The 27,733-nt window shown below is 35.2% G+C and overlaps 1 protein-coding gene across 1 annotated transcript; it reads left to right on the top strand.

Moving 5' to 3' along the window:
* The first annotated feature begins 10,338 nt into the window (after nucleotides 1–10,338).
* On the top strand, nucleotides 10,339–23,069 carry syf2 (SYF2 pre-mRNA-splicing factor). Its single transcript, XM_073834847.1, has 7 exons — nucleotides 10,339–10,397; nucleotides 10,699–10,797; nucleotides 11,293–11,418; nucleotides 17,225–17,342; nucleotides 17,613–17,703; nucleotides 19,820–19,918; nucleotides 22,624–23,069. Exons 1-7 carry the CDS (start codon nucleotides 10,380–10,382, stop codon nucleotides 22,787–22,789), a joined length of 717 nt encoding a protein of 238 aa, XP_073690948.1. The 5' UTR covers nucleotides 10,339–10,379; the 3' UTR covers nucleotides 22,790–23,069.
* Nucleotides 23,070–27,733: the final 4,664 nt, after the last annotated feature.

The raw sequence follows: 27,733 nt of genomic DNA, 5'->3' as shown, positions 1-27,733 counted from the left end.
GCTTTTGTGGCATTATAAAAGGCTTTACTGTCACTTTTGATCAATTTAATGCATCCTTGATGATTAAAAGTATTCATTTCTTAAACTTAATAAACACAAAATTTTAAAATATGTATCCATCTATCTGTATTCTATAAACCTTCACACAATATATATATATAGCTGCAAGCAGTGATTACCAGGGTTTAAGCTCTTTAAGGCATTTAATGAAATAGCTCACCCAAAAATGAAAATGTTTATCTGATTACCCCAAGGGCATAAGATGTAAGTGACTTTGTTTTTTCAGTAGAACACAAACAGAGATTTTTAACTCAAACCGTTGGAGTCTGTTAGTCATATAACGGCAGTCAATGGGATCCACAGATTTGAGAGTTAAAAAAACATGCCCAGACAAAACCAAATTAAACCCTGTGGCTCGTGACAATACACTGAGGTCTTAAGCAGTGATGGGCAAGCTACTTGGAAAATGTAGTGAGCTAAGCTAACAGTTACTCTTCATTAAATGAAGCTTAACTACACTAAAGCTACAGCCTTTGGTAATGTAGCAAGCTAAGCTACAGCATCATGGCAAAAGTAGTTCACTACATCTAAGCTATTTTTTAAAATTTCATTTTTCTATTGAACCAACATAAAGTCAGTGCTCTCTCAGTGATCAATTAAATTGTCAGTCATACAGGCATGCAAGTTCAGTTTAATTGTTTATTCAACCACTCTTCCAAACCAATTTGGCAACAAAAATCTGTATCATGTACAGGGCTGGATTTATCTCATATTCTGGGGGGTTGAATTCTTTCTTGAAAAAAATAAAAACAAAAAAGCAATGGCACCAGTCTCAAAATATTAAACGAATAAAACAGGGAAAACACAAAATTTGTAAATAAAATAATTTTATACATATTATTGAATAACATAGTCTATATATGGATGGGTGTTCGTCAACTGATTGCATGTCGTCAGAGTTTACAGTGTTGACAGCTTCGTAATAAATAGCCTAAAGGAAGCGCTGTAGATTTGTTGTATATAGCTACTAAAATATGACAGACCGCACAAAAACAGCACTTTAATTTACTGCCGTGTTTGAACAAAGATAGTGATTGATTTCATGAATACAGGAGCCTGATTTTTTTAATTGTCAGAATCTATAGTACATAACAAATACAAAAATAAAAACAAATCACAAACTTTTGCAGTCAAGACTGTGAATAAAAGACAAGTGTGGAATGTAAGCCAGATTTGGCCCAGACTCTGTTACTATCTGGGAAGCAAAGCTAAATTCTATTGTAAATTTGTTAACTGACAGTAAGAATATAACCGAATCAAGCGGCTATTTTCGTTTGCAGAAGGTAAAATGCATTAACGTAAAAATTTAACCGACAGACCGGCTAGGCCTATAAGTCACATTATTATATTCTGAAATAAACAGGCCTACAGCATAATGTTATGACATTATTTCCCTCACTCCACAACAAATCCTTTAACTTTAATCTTATTCAGAACAGAACAATGATGAAATAAATAAATAAATAAATTTGCCTAAACAATCCAAAACAAATTAAATGTGAAAGTAAAGATGGGCTTATGTAGACTACCTCTCTTGCCACAAATACAAATGTTTCCATATCTGCAATGTATTTGAAGCAAAATTATTATGCATTGGGTAAGCTTTGTACTTCATGCACGTCGACGGAAAATATCATGATGAGCAAAAATGTGCCACAGGACCGGTGGTCATGCTGAACTGCATGTTATACACACTATTTAAATTGACTAGTGTAACTTTTGGGTGACTGTGTTTTATTTTTCAAATGAACATAGTGTGCGCGTAAGACACGTTAAGACACCAGCGCGACCAAACAGCTGAATATCATATTCTGTCATGTTGGTCATAGTAAAGGCATAATTTGCTACTGCAAAGTCCAAAGCAGTTTGAAGTATTCAGAATATTAGCAAAGATTATTATAATTCGTTTAGACTAGAACACGGTTTCATTCTTATTTTGCTATGGAACCTGGACGTTTTTTGTTTGTTTGTTTTTACTAACGAACCGAAATATTTTGCCTTTCGCCATGAATTTGATACCCACTCTCTGCCCATCTTGTACTTCTGAGTTTGAGATCTTCCCAGAGCACTAGCCTGCTTCAAATACTAAAATCAAGGCGCCCATCACTAGCATTGCAGATTATACAGTTTTCTGTTGCTATGTGGGCGCTCAGTTTTTTTCTGACATTTAGCTAAAATATCGACAACAAAAGTCTCGACAACCAGTGCTAGACTAAGACACACTTTTCTCATATCTTCGAATGCAAAAAAAAAAAAAAAAAAAACATTAGCCTTTATAAATGTACTTTCAATCAACACTTCTTTATTTACCTCAAGTCTGCAAACACGCTGAGATGCTTCAAACTGCGTGCCGCACTTCATTCACGAGAGAGGCGGGAGGAATAATACGGTTTGACTGACAGTTTAATGAGCCAATGGCATCACGAGGTTTAGTGGCGGTGGCGTCGCTTACTGACCCAGGATCAGTGATCCGTAGCAGTTATATTTCCGATTTGAGCTTAAAGTATAGAACAATATATAGCTTGTAGCTTTTGTTGACGCTACCGCGTTACTTGATCAAAATAATAGCTTAGCTACTGAAAAGCTATTTGATTCAGAAAACAGCGACGCTACCACCACGCTACTGAGAAATGTAGTTAAGCTAGTAGCGTCACTACTTGTAGCGACGCTACTGCCCAACACTGGTCTTAAGACACAAAACAATCAGTCTGTGCAAGAAACTGAACAGTATATATATGTTCTGAGAGCATTCACAACCGCCGGCATGTGACGTGCCAATCTGCTGTGGCATAGTAGATGCTTGCGCGGAAGCCATCTGTGAAGTGAGGTATACGTGGTAAAAATGATAGAGTGTTCAGTTTCTTTCACAGACCGATTGTTTAGTGTGATAAGACCTCAATGTATTGTCACAAGCCGCAGGGTTTAATTTGGTTTTGTCTGCGTATGTTTTTTTGACTCTCAAAGCCGTGGGTCCCATTGACTGCCATTATATGACTGACAGACTGCAACGGTTTGAGTTAAAAATCTTCATTTGCGTTCTACTGAAGAAACAAAGTCACCTACATCTTGGATGCCCTGGGGGTAAGCAGATAAACATCACATTTTTATTTTTGGGTGAACTATCCCTTTAAGCACAAATGAGAAAAACATTATGTAGCAAGGCTTTTTTTTGCTTATACAGGTAATTTACCATAGAAATATTATGTTTTGTAACATTTATGACTGTCATAGCGGCAATTGTGGTCGGATCTCCTTAAAACGTTGCATGTTTTTAGAATCACCTGTCGCATGTGCTCACCAGGTTTCGAGAAGTTTTGAGTTTTTGTTTAGGCTTTATAGGATTTTGGGAAAATTTGGACAGGCCCTTTTTCTAAACAACCCCGTTATAGCTTCCCAAATCAAGAGAGTCCCAAACTGAGAAAAAAAAGCATAGGACTAGTTCGCAAAAGTAGGTTTTTAACGTCTTCTCAGGGTGTTTTCACACCTGCCTCATTTACTTCGGTTGAATCGCACTAGAGTTCGTTTTCCCTCTTGGTGTGGTTTGTTTGGGCAGGTGTGAATGTAGCAAACGCACTCGAGTGCGCACCAAAAGTGGACCAAAGAAGCGTACCGAGACCTCCTAGAAGAGCTGGTCTCGGTACGCTTTCAAACTAACACTGCAGCGGTTCGTTTGTGGTGAGAACATGATCCGAACTCAAACAGACCCAACTGCAAAAGCACTGCGCCTTATTGGACTAATCCAGCTGCCGTAGTCAGCTGCGCTGTGCATTATGGGATGAGGACGAATGTGCCTTAGCAACATAACCCCATGGTAGCTCGCAGACAAACTGGGAGTTGCGAGGAGGTGCGGAGCCTCATAGAAATTTGGTCTGACGATCATATTAGGTCCCAACTTTCAAAAACTCACAAGAACACCACAATCTTCTCATTGTTTATCAGTTTAGGAAATACGTCCAATGACACATCTGGCCAACGAGTGATGTGGATGTTGTCACATGACTGCAATTAGGTTTGTTTCAACTGGTTCAGAGTAATCAGTGTGGTGTGAAAAGGACCCAAAACGGCAGAAAAACGCTACAATGTATCATTTGTTGCCCTTGGTCCGGACCAAATTAACCGAACCACAGATGTGAAAGCACCCTCAATCATTTAACAAACGATTTGATTAACAGCAGTGGTTCTAGAGGCAAAGTTGTCAGGAATGAGGAGTTATATCGCATGATACAAATATCGTGTGAATGTGTGAAAAATGCGTTATCATCCCCCAGTGGCTGATATCTTTCAAATTTCTCTGACCTTTGGGGCTGTGAGTCAAACAGGCCCACAGAGTAGGGCTGCACAAATAAATCGCATGCAATATCCAATGCACATCTAGTCAGTAAAGTCGGTCCTGTAGTAAGTAGTAAATATCCATCACGTGTGTGTTTCAGATAGAGCAGCGCTTAGTATACAGAGCTGTTGTTTACTGAAGAGCTGCGCAAAACCACGCAGATGAAATCCTCAAGCTTGTGCGCTGCTTGTCAGTGAACAACGGCTCTGCGGACTAAGCGCTGCTCTGTCTGAAACACACATGTGATGGTGATTTACTACTGATTACAGGACCGGCTTTACTGACTAGATGCGCATTGGATATCGCATGTGATTAATCGTGCAGCCCTACCACAGAGTTTTGTCTAACAGGTGTTCAAAATTCGCCAGCCATGTTTTTTAGAATGTCCTTGTAGACCCTTGTGGCACTTTTGACCAAGACCCTGCACAGCAAATTTTTTTATGTTGATAGGACAAATGGTTGCGTAGGTATAGCCATTTTTATGGGGTTTTTTTTCCCTCTTACAGCGCCACCAAGTGGCCAAACTCTGCGATTTTTGTCCTGTGACCTCAGATTGAGCTCTTACATAAGTGTTCTGAGTTTGCCTAACATATCCTATTCCGTTCAGGAGTAATTTTGCTAAAAGTGGCCCTGCCCCTTTCAAACGTTTTGCAGCAATGAGTCAACTTTTTTTATTTAATTATTGATATTCACTCTCAAGATAATTTTTCTGCACTGGTTTGGTTCTGATTAGGGAAAAAACCTAGGACAAAAGTAGGTTTTTTTTAAAAATGCAAAATAAATATAAATTGAGAAATATAAATTTAGTTCAGCGTGAGCCAAGGATTCCAACGACATAAGACACTTGAGTCTGCAACTGATGGTTTAGGAGTTATGGGTGATTTTGTACTTTTAATCACTGTAGTGCCCCCATCAGGCCAATTGGGGCAAGTCTGGGTCACATTGTCGGTGGTGTGAATACTACCATCAATGTTGCCAGATTGGGCGGGTTTCCGCCCAAATGGGCTTCTTTTGATCCGCTTGGACCAGAGAATAACGCATTGGGCGGGTAGACAAAATTTGGGCTGCTTTAAAAAATTAAAAGCCGCCCAATCAGCTGTTTTGTAGTAAAGTCATCAACTAATTTTTGCTTAACGTAACCCTTACTGGTTTAGTTTAACAGAGACCTGTCAATCAATTTACGTCTTTTACGTTAGTGAGATGTGATGACTTGTGAGTGACGAGGTTTTACATAACATTTGTTTCTCATCACTTTATTGTGCAGTTTTTGCACAGAAATTAGCATATTTTTTACTGTGGACATTGAAAATGAAGCATGTGTTTTTCCAAGGGTTAAAGTCATCGGTTAATTTCCACTTTGAAAAGATTTCTGGACATTTTACGCATATTTTCGGACTGTTTTGATCCATATTCCTGTGAAATTGATTTATCTTTATTTTATTTTGTCATTATTCTTTTTTTTAAAGAGATAAAAATGGTCCTTATCAACCTTGACATGGCAATACAATTCTCATTATTTTGGCAGTTAAAATTTGGGCTGGTTTTTGTTGAAGTGGGCGGGTTTTGGTGAGCTTTTGGGCTGGAAATCGTCAACCTGATCTGGCAACACTGACTACCATCCCTCCATGTTTCAAGTCTCTACGACTTACGGTTTGGTCTGCATGATCAGTTTTACATGGAGATCCTTGGCCATTCTAACAATTACAATTGGGTTTCAAGTATTAAAAGTCTTAACCAGGGTTTTGTCAAGCCAAAATACAACATCTTCTAATCAAACATCATTGTTTAAAAGTTAAAATGACAGTTTAATTTCTTTCAAAATTAAAATTTTGGATTGGAATTCTGCATCCTGTTTTCTACTTTAATTCAAATTCAGTTCAAATTAATGAAATTTAAGTTCAGTTTTTAAGTTCAAAGCAACTAAGTAATTAAATTCACACTTTCAGAATAAAAATTTTACAAAGGTTGTCACTATGGTGCTACCTTTTCAAAAAGTACTAATATGCACCATTTAGGGGTAAATAACTAGTACTTTTTAAAAGGATACCATCCCAGTGACATCTTTTGTACCTTTTTTCCTGAGAGTGCAGTTTAGCACACAACTCTGGCTTTGTTAAAGAATTGTACTGTGCTGTTTATTTTCCCTATTTATATATTCTGTCACTGTTGATTTCTATTGCAGTAGCCGTTTCAGGCATTACTTTCACAAACATGCACAAATAGAATCATCAAAAATGGGTTTGACACTTTATAATCAGCCCACCTAACAATACTCCGTGTGTCCATGTTTGGACCCTCCTTCGGTGGGTAACTGAGCTGGCATGCTGCAGTCAGAGCTTTGTTTGGCTTGGCCTGTTCAAGTTCTTGCTCATTGGCAGCGGAAATGAAAGAAATAGTAATTAGGGAAATGGCATGATTTTATTGGCCTTGTTTTCTATACCAGTTACAACCCAGATGTCAGGCAGCTGAACACACTGGGGCTGGTCTGAAGCGTGAATCAAAATGGAGGACGCGTCCATTAATCAAACAACACAATAGTTTACGTAGCTTGCTAATGGAATCCAGCTGAATGACCTCTTACTATTAAGAAAACCTGGAGCTTAGTATTCTCTGAATACTGTTAATATACACAGTAGGTCGCACACAATCTTTTCAAGAATAGTGAAACAGCAGGCATTATTTGCACCGTAAATGTTTCAAATGTGAAGCACATGAGCTCATGAGAGTGCCATTCAATTATCTGGCCTTATTTTCATTTATTTTTGGGCAAATATGTCATCTGGCAGCCTAATCAAAGGAAGGAAATGTATAATACCTGGAGAAAACTATCTGGAGGGCAGGTGTTTGGCTTGATGTTGGTTTTTCCTGGATGTTCATGACTTTTTGACTCAGGTACCTGAGGTGTACATGCCATGTGACTAATCACTCTGAAGGTTAGCATTTTAGCTAGTTAGCATGGCTCAGTTAGCCCCTGCTGGTGAATGTTGAAACTACACCACATGACTACAGAGAATGTTTCTCCATTGGCTGCCATTCAAATGTATTTTAATTAATACATACACACACACACACACACACACATATATATATATATATATATATAAATAAAATGTTATCTATTTTTAATATTCATATAGATATATTTACTTATAATAAATAAATAGTAATAATAAATAACCATTATAAATAATAATTAATTACTGTATTAATATTATATATATATATATATATATATATATATATATATATATATATATATATATATATATATATATAATTGTATATATTTTTGTTGAATCGTATATATTTATTTGATATATAATCATATATATAATTAATAATATTATTTTATTAAAATTATTAATATATAATTGTATATATTTATTTCTTTAATTACATATAATTATTTTATATATTAATAATTAATAATATTAATAAATTATTAATTATATATTCACACACATTATATATATATATATATATATATATATATATATATCATTTTAAAATAAATATATAAAATGTTATCTATTTTTAATATTCATATAGATATATTTACTTAAATAAATAATAATAATAATAAATAATTATTTTATGAATATTATATATTTTTTTATTGTTTAATTGTAAATATTAATTTTATTTATCAATAATTCATAATGTTAATACATATCGTTTAATTGTATTATGTATTATAATTGTATTATATATATATAAATATTAATAAAATAATATATATATAATGCATATTTGTTTATTTATATATATATATATATATATATATATATATATATTTGTAAATAAACGAGTATGCTGTCACACCCCCGGACTTTCTTGTTGGATTTTCCCATTTTCCCCCGCAGTTCTGAGTGTTTTTGGTTTCTCCCTTATTGTCTGCACCTGTGTTTGTAATTAGTCTGTCTATTTAAGGTGTGTGTTTTCCCAGTACTCTTGTCGGTCTTTAATGTTATATGGATGTTTTCCCCTGGTGTTCCTGTGTCTGCCTGTATTCCGTTGGATTTATTAAATATATGTCTTTTATGTCATTGTTCGTGTGTTCCTGCCTAATCCGTGACATATGCATTTTGTATATATATAATTTACAAATAAATATATATACAATATTTATATCGATTTTCAATATTTATATCTATTTTAGGAAAATAATTACTATGTATAATAAAGAAATAATAAGTATTTTATATGTGTGTAATTGTATGTGTATATATAATTGTTTAGCTGTATATATTTATTTTATGTATGAGTAATTAATAATATTAATAAAGTATTATATGTGTGTTTATTTTATATATATATACACATACATACAATTTTTAAATAAATATATAGAACTTTTATCTATTTTTAATATTCATATAGATTTCAGGAAAATAATTACTATGTATAACAATTACTGTATGTTTTTACTAAACGAAATTCTTGTGGCAAATGTAAGATATCACAAAATGCACTCTCTTGCTGTTAGGTCTTGAGTGTTTAAGGGTGGTTTGGTTTTTGTTCCATCTGGATTGCAGAGCAAGCACATCAGTTCATTAGTGTGGCTTCTGATCTAGAGGTTGCTTTAATCTGAAACTGTAAACTGTAGTTAATTACATCCTCTTAAAGAGAACTTAATTATACATAATCAGAGGAGCAGCAGAGTTCATGTTAATGGCACATAGCAGATGAGTCCACAGCCATTGTGTTTGAACCACTGCAACTTCATTCACCCTCTTAGCCATCAGGTATCTTTATACTTTTTGGCTATTTTGCTACCTTTTTTCATTATTAATATTATTATTTAAAAATATATACTTACAAACATTTTCAGGACAACGTATATTTAAAGAATATCTACAGAACATTTTTATGTATGTAACAAACAAGAGGAAAAACATACACTAACACACAAAAGGAAGACATAAGCAAAACAAACAAATAAATAAAATAAATTGAAATAAAAAATGCAATTATACATTATTTGAAAAAAAACAGTAATAAATTATAATTAAACAGAAGCATTGATAAACAGATGAAAGTCTTACTATATCTATATCTATAGCTTACATTTTCATTTTCGTATTATTTGCATTCCTACCAGGAAACTCTTAAGAAAGCGGAACTACATATTAGGTCATTAGATCTCAGTTGAACTGAAATGCGTACGTACTTCCTCCTTGAAAGAAGCAATGGCAATGTTATCTATTTTTAATATTCATATAAATAAATTTACTTATAATAAATAAATAGTAATAATAAATTATAAATAATAATTAATTATTTTATTATATAATTGTAATTGTAAATATATAATTATTTTATTATATAATTGTATATATTTTTGTTGAATCGTATATATTTATTTTATATATAATCATATATATAAATAATAATATTATTTATTAAAATTATTAATATATAATAGTATTTTTTCTTTAATTGTATATAATTATTTTAGATATCAATAATAATTATTATTAATAAATTATATAAATAATAAATTAAAATAAATTAATTATATATTCACACACAATTATATAAATATATACTATATATAATTTTAAAATAAATATATATAATATGTTATCTATTTTTAATATTCATATAGATATATTTACTTATAATAAATAAATAAATAATAATAATAATAAATAAATCATTACTTGATTAATATTATTTATATATGTAACAAACAAGAGGAAAAACATAGGCCTACACAAACACACATAAGCAAGACAAACGATTAAATTAAACAAATTAAGATTAAAAATTCAATTATACATGTTATTTAAAAAAAACCAGTAATAAATTATAATTCAACAGAAGAAAGTCTTACTATATCCATATCTTACATTTTCTGTCACTTTTTATTATAATTAGTCGTATTATTTATCCTACCAGGAAACTCTTAAGAAAGCGGAACTACATATTAGGTCATTAGATCTCAGTCGAACTGAAATGCGTACGTACTTCCTCTTTGAAAGAAGCAATGGCGTCTAGCGTAGAGGTAAACAAAACACGAGTTCAAAAGTATTCAAGAGCTAACATAACGGGTGTCTTCATTGTTTATTTATATACAATGTATAATTTATGCTCAGCAGTTACTACTCGTTAAATGAGCGTTTTAGTCTGTTTTCAGAACGATGTTCGTATAGTCATAGCTAAAGATGCTAACATCAGTCTCTGTTTGATTAATGTTGTTGATTTGGTTTGTTAAATAAGACATGTGCGATTTCAGTAATCTAATTATGATTTAGCTGTCACTAAAACGACATTTTTAAGCCTTATGTGCGGTTCATTCACTGCAGGTTGTTGCTCCCAGCAATGAAGAGGAAACCACAGAAACTCCAGGGGCACAGAAAAGAGAAGATAGACTCAGAAAGTTCAGAGAGCTTCATTTCAAGAGGGTAACTACGGAACATTTGACCTCATATCAGTAGACTTCATAAGCCCAGGCCATTTATTAATACTGATACCCAGTTTATTAATACTCGGCTATTTATGTTTGTTTTGAATTATGTGATTGCATAATACAACATCCTTCTCCTGTCAGCACTTGTGATTAGATTTTAAGGCATGATAGTACAAGCAAACCATTTTTTTTTTTTTTTCATGCACCACTTAATTTTTATATTTTGCTTCCATAACATGTCTTCTTTCATAATATTGGAAAGAAAAATGTTGCCCTATTTCCCTTTGGTGTCTTGCCTTAAGAGGAAGACATGACGCTTGTCGAATTCCTAATGTAAGTCATGTGAAAGGAGCTTTAGAGTAGTTGGTGAAGTCGTGAAGATTGATTGCAAACTCTGTGGTGCCATTGCTTTAGGTGAAAACTATTGACACACACAGCACAACAGAATCTGCTTTATTAACAGCCATTTGAAATGTGTTTCTGTTAATAGAATGAGGCCCGTAAGATGAATCATCAGGAGGTTGTGGAGGAGGACAAGAGGCTTAAGCTGCCAACAAACTGGGAGGCCAAGAAAGCCCGTCTGGAGTATGAACTCATGGTGGACCAAAAGAAGAAGGTACAGTATCAACTTTTAAAGGGATAGGTGACCCAAAAATTAATATTTGATGTTTATCTGCTTATCCCCAGGGCATTCAATATGTAGGCTACTTTGTTTCTTCAGTAGAACACAAATGAAGATATTTAAATCAAACCGTCGCAGTCTGTCAGCCATATAATGGCAGTCAATGGGATCCACAGCTTTGAGAGTCAAAAAAACATACGCAGACAAAACCAAATTAAACCCTGCGGCTTGTGACGATACATTGAGGTGTTAAAGGAGAAGTCCGGTGTGATATTGACCTAAAGTGTAATGAATCATGATACCGAGTGTGAACTGACCTTTCATAGCTCATCTCGGCTTGTCCCTTGCACTCTGAAATCTGGCGTTAGTTAGCCGATGCTAACAACAGGTTGTCTTTGAGGGTGCATTGGGCATCGGACTAGCCATGTAAATAAATCACTGTTTTACACCATTTACGAGGCACAAAGTAGCTCCACACTTCATTGGTAGACTTCCATGGGCCCTGACATTTAACACGAGACATTGAGAACTTTGAAAAAGCACCGGTAGTTTATTTACAAGAAAATTTATACAGACAGTCCCTTCAGGAAATTTACCGTTCGCCGCCATCTTGAATTTAGTCACGATAAGTCGAGTGACGAGTAGGAAGGAAACAAAACTACTACTTCATAAAACTCAGTAGCTTCATCGTCTGACATCCTTGCAATTGCCAACTGTCTGCACTAACTCCAGTCCAAAAGTAACGCGAGTACTCACGTGACTTATCAGGTTGTAGTTTCCTTCCTGCTCGTTTTAAATGTCAGGGCCCTTGGAAGTCTACCAATGAAGTGTGGAGCTACTTTGTGCCTCGTAAATGGTGTAAAACAGTTGATTTATTTACATGGCTACTCCAGGGATGGAAATTAACTTTTTTGTCCACCGGCCAGTGTGGCTGGTGGATTTCAAAATCTACCAGCCACTAAATGTTTTTACCAGCCACTTTATGTCTTTAACCGACAATGTGTAGCTGCATGTGAAAATTAATACTACAAGATCTACTATACTTGATCATTAATTTAATCTTAAGTCTCAATAAAAATACTGACATTTTCTCTCTCTCTCTCTTACAAACCCAGGGATCAAAGCAAAAAAAAAAAAAACTTGACTTAAAAATTTTCCTCCAAAAAATCTTTGCCAAACACCATTCCACAGCCATACCTGTCACATACACACTTTATAAGCAGTTTTTTTCCTTCTTACAGTGCGTGCCCTACTAATTTAAAACATGTTGAAGCATCTTCTGATCAATAATAAAAAATTCTGATAAAAAATTAGCCTTGAGGTGATAATTGACTCATTAATGTGATTTACAGTGGCAGTTTCTTTTTACCTTTGTTATGGCATTTTTTTTTATTAAATGTCATTGTCAATTAAAAAAAATATATTATATTTTATTTTTAGAATTTCTAATTAAAACAATTTAATAGCAGAATAAGACAACTATATTACCAATCATAGAAAATTAGTATTAATAAAAAATAATTTGCACTACAGAGGTGGCACAAAGGAACACAATAGTGGCTTGTAGGTGCAATTTCAGACATTTAATGAGGCTCAGATGTGGCATAAGTGCAAATAAATTCATGTTGAGATAAATGTATTAAATATACATTTTTAATATAGAAATATTACGTTTTAAATAACTAAGTATACGTTACAATGACACTTAATCCACCAGCAGGTGGCAGTAAGACAAATTATTTGTTTGAATGCCTGATTCATTCGGGAATGAAGCAAGTGACTTTCTTTATGAACGGATAATAATGAACTGAAGATTGGTTCAAAACGCGCTTTCATTCATGAATGAAACACCGCTGGTTTGCTTTTAGAGATGCGCAGCGGCTGGGCTGTTACTCATTTAGAAATATTTTCATTTAAAGAAATAGAGTAAAATCTGGCTATATTATAGCGATATAGTCAGACAACGCAAGTCATTTTATATTTTCTTGTTTTTGAACTGTTGTATTAAATCAAAATTACATTTGCTTACTCCCTTAACAATTGTTTAAATCTGTCACTGTCCTTTTCGCGTTCTGTGGGCGCACAGACAATCTATAAGAGAGCGCGTAAATGAGTCTCTCTTTCACTTTTAATAAGCAGGACTCAAAAGCACGTGCAAATGATTAAATGATTGATTCCAATGTGTATTAATAGCCACGCCTAGTTGTGCTCTGTGTTCTCTGCTAAATAACGAATTGTGAATGATGCCGAGATGATTTTTTGGTTTGCCGTCAGAACAACAACAATGTTTATACGTATAGGTTTATATATACACGTTACACATTTTTTTGAAGGTGTGCCTCCGCTAAAAGTGTCCGGTCGCCGTCTTCTTCTTCTTCTTCGTGTATTTCAACGGCAGTTCGCAACCAACGTTAAGGTGCATTACCGCCTCACGGTTGAAGTATGTTTTTTTTTTTTTTACCCGCCACGGTGGCCGGTGGGTGACGCGAGTTTACCCGCCACAACACAAAATCACCCGCATTTGGCTGGTGGCGGGTGCTAATTTCCATCCCTGGGCTACTCCGATGCCCTATTCACCCTCATTGACAACCTGTTGTTAGCGTCGGCTAACAACAGGTCTTACTGCACTTTCAAGCTTTTATTTTGCCGGAAATGACATTATAGTTTTTTATTTTGATGGAAGACTCCAGCTTCAGGGAAAACAGGCTTACAAAAACACATCTCACTACAAATCTAGTGAAATGCTCTAAGTATCTGCCATGAAAATAAAGCATAACTGGTGGCCTTTGCATTCCCAAATGCACGTTCTGAGGCACTGAAAACAATGGATCACGAGCTGATCGCCTGAACGAAGTGCACGCTTCGCTTTAAAATGCGCAGCGAAAACAGACTTGATGATGGGATTAAGCCATATTGTGCTTTTGGTTTTAGTTCGTTTGACAAATACTGTGCCAAAGCATAATGGCTCAAAACACAACTTTTAAAGACTTTTTAATGTTAGAATAAGAAGTTTAACTATCTAATCATATTGTCATATCATTTCATATCGTCAATTGACCACGATAATACCGAGACGAGTTTTGCTATTGCGATACCGCGATATTGATAACACTGTTACATCCCTACTGATAACATGATACTTATCACCTGGAATGCAGATTTTACCAGGGGAACCCCACCAAAAAAAAACACATTTTACATTTACATTTACATTTATTCATTTAGCCGACGCTTTTATCCAAAGCGACTTACAATTGGGAATACAACAAGTGATTCATCCTAAGGAGGCAGATCAAAATAGGAAGTGCTCAAAAATACCATATATCAGGCGTTGTTAGAGTGCAGGCTAGAAGGAGAAGATCAAGAAAGAGAGGAAAAACAGGCTAGAAGGGAGGATCAAGAAGAGAGGAGAATTTTTTTTTTTTTTTTTTTGAGTCACATAGTGTCGAAAAAAGATGGGTTTTCAGCAGTCGTTTGAAAGCTGTTAAGGAGTCTGCATTCCGGATAGGGGTGGGAAGATCATTCCACCAGGCAGGAACGTTGAACGAGAATGTTCTGGACAGTGATTTAATACCTCTCTGTGGTGGTACAATGAGGCGTCTTTCACTAGAGGATCTCAGTCTTCTGGAAGGAGTGTAGATTCGTAGTAGTGAATGGAGGTAGGCAGGTGATGAGCCGGTGGCTGTCCTATATGCCAGCATCAGTGTCTTGTATTTGATGCGTGCTGTAACCGGTAGCCAGTGCAGTGATATGAAGAGAGGTGTGACATGGGCCTTTTTGGGCTCATTGAAGACCAGTCGTGCTGCTGCATTCTGAATCATTTGTAGAGGCTTGATTGTACATGCTGGAAGACTGGCTAAAAGAGCATTGCAGTAGTCCAGCCTGGAAATGACCAGGGCCTGGACGAGGAGTTGTGTAGCATGCTCTGTTAGGAAGGGCCTGATCTTTCTGATGTTGTACAATGCAAACCTGCAAGATCGAGCAGTTTTAGCTATGTGGTCTTTAAAAGTCAGTTGGTCGTCAAAGATTACACCCAGATTTCTGGCTGAAGTCGATGGGGTAATTGTTGATGAACCTAACTGGATGGAGAAGTCATGCTGTAGAGATGGAGTGGCAGGAAAGATAAGGAGTTCCGTCTTTGCCAGATTGAGCTGTAGATGGTGTTCCTTCATCCATGCAGAGATATCCGCCAGGCAACCTGAGATCCGTGCAGCTACCGATGGATCGTCTGGTTTGAATGAAAGATAGAGTTGTGTGTCATCAGCATAGCAATGGTAGGAGAAGCCATGTGTCTGATGGGGCCCAGAGATGTAGTGTATTTGGAGAAGAGAAGAGGTCCAAGAACTGATCCCTGAGGAACCCCAGTGACCAGTTGATGAGTTTTGGATACCTCCCCTCCCCAGGCCACTCTGAAAGACCTACCAGAGAGGTAGGATTTGAACCAGCGAAGTGAAGTCCCTGTGATGCCCAGCGTTGAGAGGGTGGACAGGAGGATCTGGTGATTCACAGTGTCAAAAGCTGCAGATAGGTCCAGCAAGTTTTTGCTATGAATGCAAGGAGAGAGACAGGTCTGTAGTTGTCAATGAGTGAAGAGTTAAGTGTAGGTTTTTTTAGCAGTGGGGTAACCCGGGCCTGCTTAAATGTAGTGGGTAAAGTGCCTGTGAGAAGAGATGTGTTGATGATGTGTATGAGCGCCGGTAAGATTGTAGGAGAGATTGCTTGGAGAAGGTGTGAGGGGATAGGATCTAAAGGACATGTCGTCGGATGGCTGGAGAGGAAAAGTTTAGTTACTTCTGCCTCCGAGTAAGGACAGAAGGAGAAGAGGGGAGTTCAGTGTGGTCAATTTTTAACCCTTGTAACAATTTTTACCTGGGAGCCCCCGAAACGGTACTTTTGAGTACCAATTGGGCGAGTTTTGTTGTTAAAACCTGGCAACCCTGTAACACACAAAGTTTTAAAAGTCATGTTTTGTATTGGATTTACATGTTTTCTATACTATATGACATGACTGTAATGCAAACGATATGCTCTTTGCTCACTCTGAGCAAAAAAAAAAAGCATTTTCTTGTATTATGGTTATGTATTAAAAAGACTTGTTTGTAAGGACTTGTCATGGCTGTGAAATAATAATTTGTGTTTTTTGAAGCACAATTTAAAGAATCAAAGTTCATTTCACAACGATTCAAAATGTAGCTGTAACCAAACATTCCACAACATGCATTTGAATCTGAATAAGTGAATTTTTAAAGCTAAATGGTAAAATGTGTTAATGTTTAAAACGTTTTTTTTTCTGTACATACACTACTGTTCAAATGTTTGAAGTCAGGAAAAATAGTTATATAATGAAATGTTATTACAGCCTAAAATAACTGTTTACTATTTGAATATATTTTAAAATGTAATTTATTTCTGTATGCAAATCTGAATTTTCAGCAACACAACTCCAGTCTTTAGTGTCACATGATCCTTCAGAAATCATTCTAATATGCTGAATGGTTGCTTAAGAAATTTCTTACATTTTGTTCCAGATTCTTTGATGAATAGAAAGGGCAGAAGAACAGCATTTATTTGAAACAGAAATATTTTGCAACATTATAAATGTCTTTACTGTCAGTTTTGATCTATTTAATGCACCTTTCCTATATAAAAAGTATTCATTTTATTTAAAAAAAACTCACTCTTGCAGATAGAGTCTTGCAGATATCGGCTATTAGAAGCCCCATATCAATCAAGCAGTAATTCTAATTATATGGTGTGTAAGCATAAGTGTGTAAAGCTGTGAATTGTGTTTGTGTGACAGGAGTGTGCAGAGCGTGGTGAGGACTACCACCGCGTTAAGCTCCTGGAGATCAGCGCTGAAGATGCAGAGAGATGGGAGAGAAAGAAAAAGAAGAAAAACCCAGATCCAGGATTCTCAGGTATGAAACACTCGTCTCATCTACATATGCAGGTTAATGAGGAGCCTTATTGATTGGCTGAGAGTGAGAGAAAATGTGGCTGCCATGTGTGAAGCTAAACATGTGAAAATGAAAACATGCAGAGCTTGTGTTTCACGCCTGGTTATCATCGGTTCTGGTAATTATTATCATTTTCCTTCTGCTTCTCCCTGTTTGAGCCCCTTTCTCCTTTTAGACCCCCACAGCTGGACGTGTGTTTGTATTCATCTGTGTGTTTGTGTGTGTGTGTAGGCTACGCTGAGGCCCAGTTGAGACAGTACCAGAGATTGACGAAGCAGATCAAGCCGGATATGGATAACTATGAAAGACAGAGAGAAGAGTGGTGAGACTTTATTTATACTCATTCTACTTCTTAAAGATACACAAGCTAGTGGACACGGCTGTTTTTCATTTAAGACTATGGAGTGATATTGGAAACAGCTACTAACAGTAGTTGCTGTATGTGAGACTGCATGAGTAATGACTTTTTATTTTGTCATATAAAGAGATTTTGTCATATGGTATAAATGGTGATTATAACATTCCTAGTGAAGATAGATACACTACCAGTCAAAAGTTTTTAATGTCACTTTTAAAAAGAGGTCTCTTCTGCTCACCAAGCCTGCATTTATTTGATCCAAAGTACAGCAAAAACAGTGAAATGTTGAAATATTTTTACTATTTAAAATAACTGTTTTTTATTTGAATATATTTTAAAATGAAAGTTATTCCTGTGATCAAAGCTGCATTTTCAACATTATTACTCCAGTCTTCAGTGTCACATAATCCTTCAGAAATCATTCTAATATGCTGATTTGCTGTTCAAAAAATATATTTCTATTCTTTTGTGAAATTATAAATGTCTTTACTGTAACTTTTGATTGAAATTAATGTGCCCTTGATGAACAAAAGTATTAATAAAAAAAATCTCATGAATGCAAATTTGGTGTATATAAAATAAACACAAAATGTACAAATATTTATCCATCTATCTGCAAGGCCTATAAACATGGAAGCCCATTTCTGATAATGAATATAAAAAAAATGAATTGTGTAATTGCAACAATTCAGAATTTTTTCTTGCAATTGCATGTTTACACCTCTCAGTTCTGACTTTTCATAAGAATTGCATGATACCTTTTTCTTGTGAGATATAAATTAGCAATTGAGCGTTATAAAGTCCAATTCTGAGTGCAAAAAAGACCAGAATTAAAAGGACTGAGATATGAACTTGCAATTCTGAGGAAAAAGGCACAATTGTCAGAGATAAACTTGCATTTCTGAGAAAAAGTCAGAATTCTCAGTTATATCTTGCAATTCTGACTTTATTTCTCAGAATTGCAACCTTATTTCTCGCAGCATAGCCTATTGTCAGAATTCTGAGTTTATGTCATGCAATTCTGAAAAAAGTCAAAATGACCTTCAGTGGCAAAAACAGGCTTCTGTACATAAACCCTCACACACAAAAAAAATCATTCTTCAACAAGATTTTGTTAAGCCAACATTCATTTTTAATTAAGCTTCATGCTTTAAAATTTATAAATTAAAGTTCCTTCAAAATTCAAATCTGAACTAGAATTCTGCATCCTGTTTGCTACCTTAATTCAAATTTATTCAGAAACATTTATTAGTATTAATTATTCCACAATATTTGTGGAAACCTTTGTACATTTGTTTTAAAATTCTTTGATAAAGAGTTCAAAAGAACAGCATTTGTTTGAAACAAATAAGATTTTATGCTATTCTAGCTTAAAATAACTGTTCTAGCTAATAAGATTTTAAGCTATTCTAGCTATTCTATTTTAAGCGTTCTGTGAAACGTTAATTGTGGATAACTAAAAATAACAGAGCGCTTTAAATAAAAAAAAAAACTATTTGAGTTACAAACCAGTGTTTTTTGATTATTATGAAAAATAAAACCCTAATAAGTCAAAATTTATTAATGTCCTAGTGGTGTTATGTTTAATGAATGAAACACTATATGTGACCCTGGACCACAAAACCAGTTTTAAGTCGCTGGGGTATATTTGTAGCAATAGCCAAAAATACATTGTATGGGTCAAAATTATAGATTTTTCTTTTATGCCAAAAATCATTAGGAAATTAAGTAAAGATCATGTTCCATGAAGATTTTTTGTAAAATTCCTACTGTAAACCTATCAAAATGTAATTTTTGATTAGTAATATGCATTGCTAAGAACTTAATTTGGACAACTTTAAAGGTGATTTTCTCAGTATTTTGATTTTTTTGCCCCCTCAGATTCCAGATTTTCAAACAGATGTATCTCGGCCAAATATTGTCCTATCCTAACAAACCATATATCAATAGAAAGCTTATCTATTGAGCTTTCATATGATATATTCAACTCAGTTTTGTAAAATTTAACCTTATGACTGGTTTTGTGGTCCAGGGTCACATATATTAAAAAAAACCTGATTGATGTCTCTTTTGCTTCTAGTGGAGAAGATTTCCACCCCACCTCCAACAGTCTGATTCACGGCACGCACGTCCCATCTAAAGAGAGCATTGACCGCATGGTGGATGACGTGGAGAAACAGTAAGAATCTGTGGTTGTGTTCATGCAGGAAATCTGTTAGATCTGTTGCTGAGCAGATCCATTTCTATTCGCACACCTCAGCGCTTCTCCATCAGAGTTAGAGCAGATAGTGGCTCTTTCGAGAATCTGATATTGCAGCCAATTTTAGAGCGCTCTGAGAGCACGGCCTCGTGTGTTTGTTCCTCACTCCAGATGTGTTTGTGCCGTTGCGTGCCTGTCGCACATGGATGTGTGCGCCGGCGAGGGTTTGTTTATGCGAGAGACGGCATTCTTCTATTTTGGAGGAGCTGCTTTTAGCTTCTGAGAGACATTAGACAGGGCTACGGCTGCCAAATCGTGACGCACAAACACGCTTTGAAGATGTTTGAAAAACCGTCTGCATGTGCGTGGGGGGCATTCGAGTCTCTTTGATGGACTTTGAAAACTGACATTGTCTATTGCAGCATCAAGCTGGGAAATGAACGGCTAAAGAGTACAGCTGGGTAATTTAGCTGATGTGGGGTGTTTGTGTGATGATTTCGAAACAGTGTTGTTGAGTGTTGTCATGATTTTAATAATCTATTTGACCATTATGTTTCCCAAAGTCGGTGCTGTTTTAGTATTATTCATATATTAGTAGTATTATTGATTTACAGTTAAGATCAAATGTGTACATACACCTTACAGAATCTGCAAAATGTTAATTATTTTACCAAAAAAAGAGGGATCATACAAAATGCATGTTTTTTTTGTTTTGTTTAATACTAACCTGAATAAGATATTTCACATAAAAGACGTTTATAAATAGTTCACAAGAGCCTGTTCAAAAGTTTACATATATTTGATTCTTAATACTATTTTGTTACTTGAATGGTGCACAGCTGTGTTTTGTTTAGTGACAGTGGTTCAGGAGCCCTTGTTTGTCCTGAAGAGTTGAACTGTCTATGAGAAAAATCCTTCAGGTCCCACAAATTTGTGGACGAAGGTCCATCTTTTCACACTGAGGACAACTGAGGGACTCATGCAACTATTACAGAAGGTTCAAACGCTCACTGATGCTTCAGAAGGAAACGATGCATTAAGAGGAGTGAAAACTTTTGGAATTTGAAGATCAGGATAAATTTGTTATCTTGACTTCTGGGGAAAATGTAAATATATTCTGTAGCTTTAGTAGCCTGGCTAACGCCAAACCACGTCATGACAACATCATGATTCGTGGTCTGTGTACCATGTTCATTTTCTAGTTTTTGAGGCGTGGTTTACGAATGCCCAGAGCCGTTTATTGGGCGATACGAATGTCTATCAAATGCGCCTGTGCATAGCTCATAGCCAATCGTTTTAATTATACCAGATGACGTACGTGGAGAGAACGCCAAAAGTTGCTCTTTTTTCAAAATAAACTTGCGTTCTAAACTATCTAAGGCTGCATCGAAAGATAACTTCGCGTCTGCTGCCATGCTGGATCCATAGTTACAAACAAACTGATTCGGTGAGTCGCATAGAAGGCGTCATCGTCTTGCTGCTCCCTCCCCGTTCTGTGATTGGTTCCCTATCTGAGGTGAAAATTTGGTCCATGGTTTCCAGGCTGCCTAGCAGCGTGAATAAAATGAGCATGGGGAAACCCAGGCTATAGCTTTAGAAGGGCAGTATTAAATAAAAAAATAAGATGGCAAAATGTTCATTCTGTTCAAAAGTTTACACCCCTGGCATTTAATATATCGTTTTCCTACTGAAGCATCAGTGAGCATTGAACCTTCTGTAAAAGTTGCATACGAGTCCCTAAGTGGTCCTCAGTGTGAAAAGATGAATCTCAAAATCATACAGTCATTGCTGGAAAGAGTTCAAATACACAAATGCTTAAAAACCAAAGAATTTGTGGGACCTGAAGGACTTTTCTGAAGAACAGCAGGCAGTTTAACTGTTCAGGACAAACAAAGGAAAAAAAGTTGTGGATCGTTCAGGTAACAACACAGTATTAAGAATCAAGTGTATGTAAACTTTTGAAAAGGGTCATTTTTATAAATTCAACTTTTTTTTTCTTGTGGACTATATGTAAACATCTTTTATGTGAAATATCTTAATTCAGGTGAGTACTAAATAAATAAAAAAAACATGCATTTTGTGTGAAATTAACATTTTGCAGATCCTGCAAGGTGTATGTAAACTTCTGACTTTAACTGTATTTTTTTTAATCTAATTTTAGTAAATGATTCATTTTTATTAGATTTTTTTCAAAATTAAAAAAAAAACTATAAGTATATAGCTTTAATTGATTTGTATCTGTTTTAATAATTTTAGTTAGTGGGCCTAATCATTTTTTTCCCTTCAGTTTTTAAATCTAATATTTATATTTGGGTTTTGTTTTTTTCAATTAATGACAATTATTTATAATAGTAGTTTTATTTATAATTTAGTTTTGGATAATAAAAAAAACACTGCTGCCTAAAGAGTGTTTTTAAATTGGTTGTGCAATCATAATGTGTTTCATGACTTGAGTTTGAATCAAAGCTAATTAAAATGTTTGAATTAAAACTGTTTTATTGCTCTCAAACTCAAGTATCAAAAACAGCGATAAATTAAAACCATCTGTTTTATTTTTTTTTTTTTTCATCTTCCTGGATTATTCAACTATTTATTTTATTTTTTTAAGTTTAAAAATGTTTGGAATTTATTAGAACTTTTCTTAAGAGTTGTGTGTGTAATCACCAAATGTCTTGTGTGTTTAGGATTGAAAAGCGCTCGAAATACAGTCGGCGCAGGGCCTACAACGACGATGCTGACATCGATTATATCAACGAGAGAAACGCTAAATTCAACAAGAAGGCTGAACGTTTCTATGGCAAATACACCGCAGAGATCAAACAGAACCTGGAGAGAGGAACAGCCGTGTAACTATGAAGACTGTTACTATGGATTCAACCAAGCAACCAGAATTTATGTGCAAATATGCTTCTCTGAGGTTCTTGTCTATGGTGGTCTTGTGAATTACTATTATTACTTTTTTAAAACCAATTTTATCCTTTTTTTTCCCCCATACCTCCATATTCTCTTAGTAAGTTCTACTTCTGGCAAACACATTTGCCTCCAGTGTCAGTGTTTAACAGTGTAAATTCATTCATTTCCTCAGCAGATGACATCTGCTTCAATAAAAATAAAATTCTTCTGGAACACAGTTGACTTCATGGTGCCTCATGATGATTATGGTTGGTGATTTGTTGATTCTGGTTTGGTTAACAGATGTGGCCGGAAAGTGTTTTGTTGATGTTTAACACAAAATCAAATTTAAAATGAAAAACATTTTTTTTTTTGCCAAGATAATATCTAGACAGCACTCATATGCAATTGCTAAAATTTACTAAATTATTACCACAACTTTAAAATTTTAATCGAAAACAGATAATATAAAGGACAATGCAAAAAAAATTGCATTTTAGGGGTGGCCACATTTGCCGCCTTTATTACTGCATGTATGAAGAAGAAAATGAACGTGTGGTTAAGCGACTACATCAGTAACTGTAACAACTCGACTCAATCATTTATCTTTAGCAGGAAGACTCCTGGGACATCAAAGTGTCAAACAAATCAATTATCACATTATCTCCGTCATTTGCCGCCAGGCCTCGTTGCCCTCAAGCGTTGGGAGATAAGAGAAAAGACATGTGACCTGAACCGACTTCAAAGTAAATCAGAGATCTTCCCAGACTGCCATAATTCATTTAGTCCTCTAAAAGTTTCTAGTATGATTTATGCTGTTTGCATGTTGTGTGGCTACGCCCACATCATGGGTTTGATTTGCAGGCAAATGTTTACCCTGAATGCCAAATTTATTAATGAAAATAATTTAGACAAAACGGTTAATAAGATCTTTTGCAGTCATCAGGACCTAATGTCATCCTCTGACATCTACAGAAGCCCATTTCCACCATACAATAAAAAAAAATTAAAGTAAAACAATTCTGAGTTTATACCATTTCTGTGATACCAATGCAGAATTGTGAGATAAAAAGTCACAATTCTTAGAAAAGTCATTATTGCAAAAATGTAAACTTAAAAGGGTCAGAATTGCGAGATATAGACCATTTCAAGGACGTAAACAATAACAAGCGCGTTGGAACGCTACTGCGCATGTCTGGTCCTGAAGCATTTCCGGTAGCGCCATTTCTCCGATCTGTATCTATACTTTTTAAGTCCAGCGAAAACGCTACAGTTATGGTAAAAAGCTGCTCATTATCTAATCGATGCTGCGTACATGTACACGGGAGATTGCGCTAAAAGCATGCCGCAGTCTGGATGCGAACGGAAATGTTACGAACATTTATTCGTACAATGGATGACATCAGTCTGTAGCAAGACAGTGCAACTTACTTCATGTTTTGTCCCTAATATATCCGGAGAGGTTATTCGTGATTAATTGCATTTGCATTATAAGTACATTACTTTTCACAATGTGTTTTGTTTCAATGCAACGCTAAATGTATGCTATTAAACTAGCGCTCCATGCTATTATTAACGTTACTTATTTCATTTATTTCAAAATGTGTTTAGCTTGGTCAAGTTTATTGCTGTAGAACAATGCAAGAAGAGGGTATGAATGCTCCGAGTCATCATGTGATCACAAACAAACAAGATTTATGTAATTCAGTGCTGGCTAACGTGTTTTGCATAAACCTGTAATAAATTAAAGTATATCTGCAGATTAATAAATGCTGTAATATCCTAGAGTTGCTAGTTGTTATCCAGCCTTCTCTTTCACTGCAGCAACTCGGGGATGTTTCTCGGAAATCTACCGTTAAACACGTCTCAGAATGTTAGTTCCGGCCCAGAGGGAGCACACAAACACCGAATGACGAGGATCTAATTTTAATTGAAACATTTTAAGCAGGAGGAGTGTGTATATATATGATCGCAATCCCACCATGCATCAAACACCACCTGTCATTGTTTTGAATGCGCTCGATCACTAAGCGGAAACGTCCTAGGACCAAAGACGTGGCTAATAGATTCTGACTTTTGCCTTCAAACACAAAATAAAAAGGTAACTTCAACTTAACTCACAAATCTTAATTTTATTCTCAGAATTGTGAGTTTATATCTCGCAATTCTATTCAGAGTAGGTCCATTTATCTCTCTTTTCTGTCTTTTTTTCTCAGAATTGCAAGATAGAAATTTATATCATAGAAATATATCTGGCACATCTGTGTTCATCTCGTAGTTCTGAGTTTTTGCAATTCAGTTTTTTTGTTTTGCAATGGAAAAAAAAAAGTAATTGCAACTTTGTCACAATTCTGACTTTTCAGATTTGCAAGTTCAATCTCGCAATTCAATGTTGATATCCCATAATTCTGAGTTTATAGCTTGCAATTCTAAGTATACCTGTATATCTCACATTTCTGACATTTTCTTGCGAGTCAGCATCTGCGTTTCCAATATAGATTTGCACAAAACTGTGAAATGACGGCATTTTCATTAACCGATGTAATGTGAATAATGTAATTTTTCCCTCTCATGATAACTCATGGCAATGGATTTTTGTGGGATTTCGGCTGTATTTAATAGAATGTGACCTGTAAATGCAAAAAAAAAAAAAACCTTTCCATTGCTGTTTTGCGAAATATTCCATTTTCGAATTGCCTGAAAAACCACCTCATGCGAGCTTAAAAACTTTCTTGCAATGTATGGGAGTTTGTTTGGTTTTTTTTTCAAAATTGACGCGTTTATATTAACCGTGTTTTAAATTCGCAATTTTAATTTGCGCAATTTGAAGGGTAATGGAAACGCAGCTTGTGAGATGTAAACTCAGACTTTTGACTTTCTTGAAATTCAGCCGTTTTTCTCTGAATAAATAAAACATTTTATAGAAAAAAATTCTCACAGTTATATATTAGGGTCAGAAATTAACAAGAGTTTGTCGGGGGAAAAAAATGCCCGTTCAAAATTAAAGGGATAGTTCACCCAAAAATGAAAATTTGATGTTTATCTGCTTACTCCCAGGGCATCCAAGATGTAGGTGACTTTGTTTCTTCAGAAGAACACAAACCAAGATTTTTAACTGAAACTGGTGCAGTCTGTCAGCTAAATAATGGGAGTGGATGGGCACCAGACCTTTAAAAGTAAACAAAAACATGCACAGACAAATCCAAATTACACCCTGCGGCTCGTGACGATACATTGATGTCCAAAGACACGAAACGATCGGTTTTTGCAAGAAACTGAACAGTATTTATACAATTTTTTACCTTTGATTCACAACCATGTCCATCTCTCCTGAGCATGAGCTTGTCATCCGGATCGTTACATGTGAACGCGCTCTGGCGTAGTATACACAAACCCCATAACGGGAAATCAGTGAAAAGTCCCGGATGAGTTTGCGTAAGCAAACATAATCTTTTACCTTTAAATTTGTTTGAACAATCAGGATAAGCGCAAGTAATTACCATTTTGAATAGCCGCTATACTCACAATCTCTGTGCACTGTGTAAACAATGAGTGTCGTATACATGCGACAGATCGCTTCCGGCGTTTGCGTATACTACGCCAGAGCTCGTACACGTGTAATGTGCCTGATGCTAAACTGGTGCTCATGAGAGATGGACGTGGCTATGTATCAAAGGTAAAAAATGATATAAATACAGTTCAGTTTCTCGCAAAAACCGATCAAAAAAGGTCTGGTGCCCATCCACTCCCATTATAAACAATCATCGTTTGTGTTCTACTGAGGAAACAAAGTCACCTACATCTTGGATGCCCTGGGGGTAAGCAGATAAACATCAAATTTTCATTTTTGGGTGAACTATCCCTTTAAACAAGGTATTATGGCTGTCACAATTAAAATTAATTTAATAAGTGTCAATTCGCGAAATTACATTTAGATTCGCTCACACTGCATCAAAATCGGTTTTACAGGCTGTTTTGTGCAGCGTTAAACCTTAAAAACCAATCAAACCCGTTTTTTTGAACCTATAGGAATGCCTTGGGCAATCACAGGCGCTTAGATCAATCAGTGCTGAAATCAGAGGCACTATAGTTCATCTAATGTGGAAAGCTAAATAAAGAAAACTGAGACATATTATACCCAAATATTCTTCATACTGTGCACTACCAGTAATATGCAAATATACAAAATTTGACCTGACCATGTTTTGCATAAGTGTTTTTTCTTCAATTGCTAATGCAACCTTTTTACACCACAGACTGAACAAAACAAATTAACAAACTTAACAAAATTAAGCATTGCTTGGTAATTGGTCAACAAAGTATTTAAAGTTGTGCAAATACTGTCATACTAACAGTTGTCTGAATTTTTGGTTGATTGTAATCCATTTCTCTCAAAGTTTTATCACTATCAAGATGAATTTGTTCGGACAGTTTAACTTCGATCTAGTCATATTTTTTTACTATTTTCTAGACTGTAGTGAATAAACTGTCTGAAAAAACAATGGCTTGACATATATATATGTGACCCTGGACCACAAAACCAGTCATAAGGTAAAATTTTACAAAACTGAGATGTATACATCATATGAAAGCTCAATAAATAAGCTTTCTATTGATGTATGGTTTGTTAGGATAGGACAATATTTGGCCGAGACACATCTATTTGAAAATTAGAAATCTGAGGGTGCAAAAATATCAAAATACTGAGAAAATCACCTTTAAAGTTGTCCAAATTAGGTTCTTAACAATGCATATTACAAATCAAAAATTACATTTTGATATGTTTACAGTAGGAATTTTACAAAAAATCTTCATGGAACATGATCTTTACTTAATTTCCTAATGATTTTTGGCATAAAAGAAAAATCAATAATTTTGACCCATACTATGTATATTTGGCTA

Source organism: Garra rufa, chromosome 2 (assembly GCF_049309525.1).
Source record: "Garra rufa chromosome 2, GarRuf1.0, whole genome shotgun sequence".
In the NCBI taxonomy this organism is placed as follows: domain Eukaryota; kingdom Metazoa; phylum Chordata; class Actinopteri; order Cypriniformes; family Cyprinidae; genus Garra; species Garra rufa.
This window is presented reverse-complemented; position numbering and strand designations above follow the sequence as displayed.

What these genes read in the sequence shown, in the direction of transcription:
- syf2 (XM_073834847.1), top strand. An exon ending in GAGAGCTTCATTTCAAGAGG is followed by an intron (nt 10,798 to 11,292) that starts GTAACTACGGAA and finishes TTCTGTTAATAG; the next exon opens with AATGAGGCCCGTAAGATGAA. An exon ending in GTGGATGACGTGGAGAAACA is followed by an intron (nt 19,919 to 22,623) that starts GTAAGAATCTGT and finishes TTGTGTGTTTAG; the next exon opens with GATTGAAAAGCGCTCGAAAT.